Source organism: Pygoscelis adeliae, unplaced genomic scaffold (genome assembly GCF_000699105.1).
Source record: "Pygoscelis adeliae isolate BGI_AS28 unplaced genomic scaffold, ASM69910v1 Scaffold32, whole genome shotgun sequence".
NCBI lineage: Eukaryota > Metazoa > Chordata > Aves > Sphenisciformes > Spheniscidae > Pygoscelis > Pygoscelis adeliae.
The window spans coordinates 2,815,922-2,824,764 of record NW_008824368.1 but is presented as its reverse complement, the minus strand read 5'-3'; the positions used below and the strand labels follow the sequence as shown (position 1 = coordinate 2,824,764).

General features: G+C 41.8%; 2 protein-coding genes across 2 annotated transcripts in view; both read left to right on the top strand.

The window, feature by feature from the left end:
• Nucleotides 1–3,537: 3,537 nt before the first annotated feature.
• TRIM13 (tripartite motif containing 13) lies at nt 3,538–4,865 on the top strand. Its single transcript, XM_009319948.1, has one exon. The coding sequence runs from the start codon at nt 3,615–3,617 to the stop codon at nt 4,842–4,844; it is 1,230 nt and encodes a 409-aa protein (XP_009318223.1). The 5' UTR covers nt 3,538–3,614; the 3' UTR covers nt 4,845–4,865.
• A 1,279-nt stretch (nt 4,866–6,144) lies between these two features.
• KCNRG (potassium channel regulator) overlaps nt 6,145–8,843 on the top strand; it is a 3,148-nt gene continuing 449 nt past the window's right edge. The window contains exon 1 of the mRNA XM_009319950.1: nt 6,145–7,092. Within this exon, the coding sequence (XP_009318225.1) occupies nt 6,515–7,092 (578 nt within the window). The 5' untranslated portion in view covers nt 6,145–6,514. The remainder of the gene's footprint in view (nt 7,093–8,843) is intronic.

Below are 8,843 nucleotides of genomic sequence, written 5' to 3'. Positions count from 1 at the left end.
ATCCCTCCTTGGCAGAGGTGGGGTTGTAACCAGAAGCAGTGAGGGAACTCCTGCCTGGACAGAGGGACAAGGAGGTGAGCGCAGGAGGGTGTGTTGGCATTGCTCCTGCGTCCTGCGCTTGGTGGATTGTCAAACCGTGTCGATGAAACGGTGTTCTTGGGGCTGTAACTGCACTGAACCAGAATTGCTTATTTCTCCAGGCCCTTCTAGCTTTCTGAAGGCGTAACATGTTGGATCTACCTGGTACTCCTAGAAAAAACTTTGGCCATGAAATAACAGGTTTAAAGCATGGCCGCTTTCCTCAGCTCTTTTTGGTCGCCTGGATACCTACTGCACCTGGAGGTCAGTCGTTCCATGTTAAAATGTCTACACTGACCCTCCATTAGGTTGTGGTTCCTCTCGATGGGGTGAGCAGAGTAAAGACAGTTGCTGCTGGAAGGAGGAGCTCCTATCTCCCTTCCTCCTGCCTTATCTGCGCGGGACCCTTTTTTCGGCTGATTCAACATGCCAGCCTGACAGAAGGCTGGTGAAATTGCTCGTAGGAGGTCCTGACAAGGACCGGGGCCCTTGCGAAGGGAGGGAGACGAGACCTCTCCTGACTAGCTCAACTGCTTGTGGAAATGCAGCCTGACTCGGTCAAGTTTTATTTAGAATAAAATACACGCCATTGCAGGAAACTTGTAATTCAAGAGCTATCTTTTTTGTTTTGTTTGAAGCTTGGTGAAGTTTTGGTTTTGCTTTCAGCCTGCTGCTGGCTGATAAACCCAACTTTTGTGCTGAGAGGCATGCTAGATTAATTTCTCTCTGGAGCGTGGGAAAAAGCTACTGTGGTTGTTTTTGTGTTTATGGTTTGATTTGTTTTGCCATTCTTCATCCTTATGATAAAACTGTGCAAGTTGCTCTTTCTGATGGGTGACATCTGCTCGGTTTGTACCCAGAGAGTTTATGTAGCTCAGGTGAAGGAAGAAACTGCTGTGCCTTTTGGTTCGTGTGCTACAAGTAGGGAATTCGAGGGCCAAACCTGGATCAGAAGTTATGCAGAGAAATTCCCAGTGGACAAGTTGAAATGTTGCTGTAGCTCCTCACACAAATACCAAGCTGCTAAATACAAAGGGATGTTTCAATCCACAGGCAACTTACCCTCTGAAATTAATGTCCTGAAGAAGACAGAAGCTCAGCTGTCCCAACCAGTCATACAGGTTTTCAGTATTTTTGGTTTGGTGTTACTGGTGTTGTAAGAGGGGGAAAAAAAAGCTCGTAGACTTGCCCATTTCTTTTTTTAAAATCCTAGGTTTTTAATGATGTCATATAATGGTTATGAAATTCAGTTATATTTATAAAGCATAATTATTTAATTGGATAAGTGGCATTGGAATGCACCAGGACAGTTTTATTTGGATCATGAAACCTTTTTGTGTATGTTTTTTGTATTTTTAGAAGCATGAAAACCTTCAATGTTTGTCCTGCAATTTTGATGGAACGTGTTGTAGTAAGCATTTTCTGCAGCGGTTTGCAGTCCTTACTGTCAGGCATGCAAAGCTGCTTTTCCAGCTCCTAACTAAGAAGTAAAATCCTCCCTTGTAAAGGAGACGGACCAGAGCAAATATTTTCTGCACTGTGAATTTCCATTTACTAAAAGATGGAGAACTGTCATTTTAGTTTTGTAGTTATCCTCTTAACATGAGCAAAACTGATCTTTGTGCTGCTATTGTGGCTAAAAGCTGTGAGTACAAGTTGGAAAGAGGGAACTATTCACAAAGAGGAAGACTCAAGAGTATGGGGGCAAAATCATCCTCTTCCCGTCATCTGATTCTTTTTAGCAGTAGGAGGAGGACAGAAGAGAAACCTTGATTGTTCTAGCATTGAAAGGCACTTCAAAATGACTTTCTTGTCACCGAAAATGAAGTTTCTGAATGGGATCTGCGGTCTTATAGGAAACCTTAGGTGGTAAATGGAGTCATTAGACCTTTTCTCTGGGGCTTTGTCCCTAGCTGTAATGGTGGCCTTCTTCTGCCTGATGACCTTAGTCCTGGTGATGAGTAGAAAAGCTGGCAACTTTTTCAAACTCTCCTTATCCAAACAAGCACGGGGAATACCCCTCCTCCTCGTCACTGGCGAAGCATGGGAGGTTTCCTTATACCCCTCAAGAATGGCTCTTTTACTGTGTGAAGTCTTGCTGGGACTGTATCTGTCCTCTTGTGAAAGAAACTCAGAATTGACCTTGCCTTTGTTCCCTGTAGTTATCTTTGCTTTGGTGTTGATTTTATTGCTCTTCTTGTCCTGTGCAGCATGGATCTTCCCTTGCAGCTCTCCTCTTGGCTCCCATGTTTGCCACTTTACCTCTCTTTTAGGGGACAGGAACTTTAGTAATAACATGAAAACTAATTAAAAGAGATAATTCATATGCCTTACTGTCACAGGACTACCTTGGTGCTCTTTTTTGTGATACAACTTTTAATTTATAAAAGGAACTTTATTACATGTATGTAATTATTATTATACAATATTCATAATACCGCAGGAATTTATACAAGGGAAGCATCTTTCTAATTATAGCTCAAAACTAAGTGTTTCAGAGTTTTGGCTAATACAAACCATCACCCATTTTGGTCTTTATTAGCTATTTGTTTTCTTAGAGCATGCTGTAAATTATAAGGTGTCTGCATCTGAGAACTCGGCTTTGGTTAGAGGCACTGGGATGGTACTGCGCTGGGTCCCTTCACTGAGACTTTCCAGTACAAAGGAGTACGTGATAAATCCTCTTCCTGTAGGTCCTGTCCACAAAAAGAAATTGCTGAGGCATGAATGCTGTGAGGATGGAATTGGAAATGGGGATTGCGGATGAGTAAAAATGGTTAACAGGTTTTTTTCATGACGAATTATCAAGGATTATGGGCAGTTGTTCTTTGAAGTATTTTAACTTTGTGCTGAGTAGCTCAATGGTAACACATTCATTTGGTTATTTACAAATATTGCAGGAGCAAGAGAAAAGCTAACTTTTTAAGTGAGTGGTGACTCCCTTTGTCTTTGCAGGTAGAACAAAAAGTCACATCACATATTCTCATATTCTGTAGCTGAAGAAATTCTGAAGCTGGGCTTTTTCAGTCACCTTTAATATTGCCTTCTTACAGTAGCGGTGCACGGGGTTTGAAACTGTAAGCTTTGGATGAGTTGAGCAAGGAGAGAGTAGTCGCATCTTAGCAGGGCTTGTCGGCTGGGTATCTTTTGTGAAAATCCAGTTTCTGGGTACTGCATCAGTGAAGAAAGATGTAAGTCTTGAACTGTTATTATGAGTACATGAGTTATTTTCATTCAAAGTCCTTGCTGGGTTGGGCAAGCCTTCTTTTCCTGCATTTCTAGCTGAGAATCCAAAAATGGTTCTGCCTGGACACGGAGCCGTTCTTGTGCCTGCCATCTGGTGGCCAGATACCACAGCTAACCGGACTGGTTGCAAGAACCCAGCGGAGGCTCTGTCTTAAAGGATACTCGAGAAAAAAGTGGACCCTTTTCTCACTGAGCCATGTCTTGGATGGAGATTGGTTTTTGCATGGTTTCCCTGGAGGAGAAATAAATTTTATAAGTTCTGTTACCATCTTTCTTCTCTTTCCTAGGATATGATGGAGCTCCTGGAGGAAGATCTCACCTGTCCCATTTGCTGTAGCCTGTTTGACGATCCTCGTGTCCTGCCCTGTTCACACAATTTCTGCAGAAAGTGTCTGGAAGGAATTCTTGAGGGAAATGTGCGGAATGTGCTTTGGAGGCCGTCCCCTTTCAAATGCCCCACGTGCAGGAAGGAAACGCCCGTTACTGGAGTCAACAGCTTGCAAGTCAACTATTCCCTGAAAGGTATCGTGGAGAAGTATAACAAAATCAAAGTGACTCCAAAAATGCCTGTGTGCAAAGTGCACAGTGGGCAACCCCTTAACATTTTTTGCCGGACAGACATGCAGCTCATCTGTGGGGTTTGTGCCACCCGTGGTGACCATACAAAGCACGTGTTCTGTTCCATTGAAGAAGCTTATTCCCAGGAGAAGCGGGCTTTTGAAACCCTGTTTCAGGGCTTTGAAACTTGGCGTTGTGGAGATGCCCTCTCGCGGCTGGATACCTTAGAAACCAGTAAGAGGAAAGCTCTGCAGATGCTGACCAAAGATTCTGACAAAGTGAAGGAGTTCTTTGAGAAGCTGCAGCACACGCTGGAGCAGAAACGAAATGAGATTCTCTCTGACTTTGAGACCATGAAGCTTGCAGTGATGCAGGCCTACGACCCGGAAATCAATAAACTGAACACAATTCTGCAAGAGCAACGGATGGCTTTTAACATCGCAGAGGCCTTCAAAGATGTGTCTGAACCCATTATATTTCTGCAACAGATGCAGGAGTTCAGGGAAAAAATCAAGGTGCTCAAAGAAACCCCTTTACCTTGTTCCAGTGTGGACATCAGCCCTACAATGAAGAGCTTTGATACCAGCCAGTGGAATGGAATAAAACTAGTTGACGTGGACAAACTTTCCTTGCCTCAGGAAAACAACACTCTTAAATTCAAGATTCCCTCAGTCTTTTCGCGCAGATTTATAGTGACCTCTCTTATTTGCTTGCTTATTCTCGCTGTCACCAGAATGTCCTTTGTGGAGTCAGTCGTTGACAATCTCCAGTGCTGGAAATCTCAATTCTTTACAATTAGCTTGTCCTATTTGGCAGATACAGTGGAGATAGCAGATCATGCAGTCTTTTACTGGGAACAGATGACAGATGGAGCTTCACTTCTAAGAGAAAAGTGTAAAAACTATACGTTGGTTGTACTGGATAATGTTGCACAGTTTGTGTGCAAATATAAACTGTTGTGAAGTCCCTGCTGAAATATAAGAGCTAAGAGAGATCTGGTGAAGAACACATAGAACTTCTTAAAATTAATTAATTGGGTTTTTAGACTTGCAGTGAAAACATTCAAAGATTCAAAATGTTTCCAAAACATTCATACTGTTCACGTAGTTTGAGCACTGATAAACTAGAAGATGAAATGGAGCTTTGAAAAACACATTGTTTCTGGATTCTTCTTTCAGTGGTGATTATGGGCATATTATTCACTGTAAATCATTTTTCTTACCAAAATATAGGGCCAAACTGTGTACTTAGTTTAATGTTAATGTAATTGTAGAATAAGATAAAAAGTGTCACTTCCTAAAAGGGCATAGGTAAAAAAAAAAAATTTTTTTCTAACTGGGATGTGGTTTGGGAAGAGGAAGAACAGTTGCGATTGAGAAGAGCGCTGTACTGAGAGGCTTGTTGAGGACTGCCCTTCCACTGCAAAATACAGAGTGCGTCATTCACGTTCTGGAACCACTTTCTACCTGAGGACGTTCCTTCTCACTGAAATAGATAGATGTATTTTTTTGTATAACCAAATATTGTAATTATCCTGTGCATTCAGATTACTGTAGATATTGGTTATTGTTTACATGTTCTATACAAAAATACATCTTCAGGGCAAGCATAAATTCTAGGGGTAAAGAGAAATCGGTTGAGGTTGATAAGAACAAGCTGCAAGATGGTACATACTTTGCAGTTTACTTTTCCAACGTCAAATTGTTGGGAGTAAAACTGAGCTGTCTTGTTAGACCCATGTTTCTCTGAAGCCACACTTTCTGAAAAAGTGGCCTTAATGTAGACAGTTTAGTGCGGTGAAAGGCACGCGCAGGTCAGCCACAGGAAGGCAGCTTGCACGCTTAGCCCTGCAAAGGTGGTGGCAAGTAGAGCGGTTTCTCTCCTGTCCCTCTCTGTCTCTTCAGATCATAATTCCAAAAGCCAGGAAAAATGATGGGATGATTCCTTGCAACAGAGTGTGTAACGTGACAGGAGTGTGGATGTTGTTGGTGTTTGGAAGTGCTTTAGCATTGGAACATACATAGGCTCTTCTACTGTTACTGTATTTTCGTGTACCTTGTTTCAGGAATTAATAGCATTTTCTGAGTGTATTGACTTGGCCGTAGGACGACATTGATTTAAAGTGAACTGTAAGCTTGAGTTCTCTGAAGTGCCCTTCTTTAAGAGCGTACGATACTGAAATATATTGCTTGAAGCACACCTAACCTCTTTTTGCAGTGGTCCTATGAACAGCAATATGTAGAATGAAAACATTTAGCTGACATTTCCGGGAAAGAAACATAATGTGTGCCATACTTTGGGGATATTCGTTGGCCTCTCTCAAGGTTTAGTAAGTGGTGACAGTCAATTCACTGTCTTCCAGTAGTCCTTGCAAGCTGTTCATTTCAAAAATAAAACATTAAATTCCAAGAATCAAAGTTTCCAAGCAACCAAACCCTGCAAACAAAACCATTGTACATGATATTTACATCTTTGTTGCCTGGGAATCCTGTCACTGCTCCACACCTCACTCCAAACACTTGCTAAAAGCACTGAATGGTTCTTGCAGCTGCAGATGCCTTGCAGTTGAGGAAAGATCAAGTCACAAACACGTAGACCGGAGAGTTACAATTCTTGAGTGGCTGAGATAGCGATGAGTAATCGAGAGGTGGTGGTTCTGAGTGTGGGAGGAGTGAGATTTGTAACCCGGGCTTCTACCTTGCAGCAGTTCCCCGAGTCCAGGCTAGCGCGGATGTTGAACGATGATGGCTGGGAATTTAAACTGGTGAACGGAGAGTTTTTTGTGGACAGAGATGGAACTTTGTTTAGTTACATCATGGACTTCTTGAGGACTCTCCAGGTCTCCTTACCTGCTGATTTCTCAGACTATCAGAGGCTGCAGAGAGAAGCAGAATTCTATGGGCTCTACCCTCTGGCCGACCTCCTGAGCCAGGAACACTTGCTGAAGCCAAGGCTGGAGATCTTGGAAGTGCGTTTTTCTCTCCAAGAGACGCAGGCCTTTTTCCGGATCTTTGGTTCCTGCAGTACCACTGTTGAGACACTAGCTGAACAGATCACTGTGTTTACAGGGCAGCAGTCAGGATGGAGCTGGAACAGCCCTTTTCCTCCTCAGAAACCACTCGTTCCACTTCCTTTGGAAAGACCTTCTCATCACGACATGGTTTTTCAGTGTGGTACTGACTACTCTGCTGGTGACCAGCTTGTGGCCAGGTACTCTCCCTAATGTGACTTCTCATTACGGAAGTGTCTTCATGACTTCTAGTTCATGAAGTACACGCTATGTGCTAGCAAAGCTCGTTTTAAAGAAACTATCGGACAGCTGTCTGAGAGAAAAGAAGTATGTTTCCTTCTTTCTGCTAGTTTAATGTTATTTTTTTCTAGTTCTGAAATACCCAGTTTCATTTCTGTTGCACTGATTTGCCTGTTCTTCAACTTTCTAAAATACTGTTCTTGGTGCTTGTTTTTGAGTTCTGCTGGGTCTTTCTCTCTCTGCCCTTTCCTCCTCACTCGCTCTCCCAGGCTTTAGAATTTCATGGCATCAGTGACCTTCTAAAAGACTTCAAAAACACAGAGTAAAATGAAGCAAAGGAAGCAAAATAAATAAGGAGTGAACTACTGGAGAAGCCTAAAATCTCCACCAGCTCATGGTCCAAAACACTTTCGTACGGAAAAGAGGAAAAAAAAAGAATGCCTAAACAGGGTTGAAAACACCAGTAGAACTAAGATTGCAATTCAGGGACTGGAAAGCTTTTGTAGAGCCTTTTAGTGGGGGGAGGGAGAAGGGGTAGATTATTAACTATGTGCTACACAGTGGGGGTTTTTTAATTCAGGGCCGGGTTCTGTTTTTATTAAGATAACTGTATTATCAGTGATCTTTGTGATAGCAGTATCATATTCTAATGACAACTTACATTTTTTAAACAAGCTTTTGCTGGATGTCTCTATTGTATGGAGACAAGTTCTTACTGTATAAGAAAATGTAACCTAATTTGTCCTCTGTGGCTGTTAGAACATCTGGAATTTTATGGAAATTTCTTTGAAATATTTCCAAAAGGGTTATTCTCTCTGAATATATGAACCAACACAGCAGTCTTTTGATTCTTTAAAAAGAAAAAATGAATCAAGTTTATCTTTCTTCTAGCTTTCTTTAGCTAAGCGAGTAGAGGAAAAACTACTTTGCATTTGCGAAGCAACAAATATTTATGTGCCAAACCTTAACTTTACAATCTATTACTAATTTTAATGGACTAACAATTGGTTGAGTGGGTTATGGCAACTTAAATAGTGGGGAAAATATTCCTGATTCTTTCCTTTATCTCTTCAGACTTGGTAAAAATTTTCTTCTGCAGCTCAATAGAAAAGCTTTATCTTGAGTAATGAAACAAGTCGAGTTTGATCATGTTGCCTGCTGAATTTCTGTCGACTTAGTCTTTGTGGTGACATGGACTCTTTTACCTTTTTTGTGCTTTCCATGAATGTTTGGTGTACCTTCCTGTGAACTGTGGAACAGTTTCACCCCTGTCAGCTTATGTATTTTGTAATAGTATTTTTACCTGACTTCTGTTCCTCGAAATGTCTGGATAGATTCTTAAACTGGACTTTATATCAAGTAAAATCGTTTGAGGCAATGCTAAAATGATTTTCATACTTGTTACCGCAAGACCTGCTGTACAAGGTAACTTTGCAATAAATGTCACTTTGTAGAGAGAGATCCCGTGCAATGAAAAGTGATGCTATTGGGGTGAATGTGACTTCGCTGTCCTTTCCATCATTTACTTTTACCTGAGAAACGGTTGCAGCATTATATAGAGCGTGCCGTTCACCTCTCCTCCATTGAATGAAATGAGACGGAGGTTATCACAACTATTCCTTAAAGTAAGTTTTGGCGCGGAGGTGAAAGAGAAGTGCTTCCTCCCCGACATGTAACGGGATGAACTGAGAATTGCTGTTCTTGTAATGAG

Coding starts and splice junctions, on each gene's coding strand:
- TRIM13 (XM_009319948.1), top strand. CDS start 3,615: ATGATGGAGCTCCTGGAGGAAGATCTCACCTGTCCCATTTGCTGTAGC.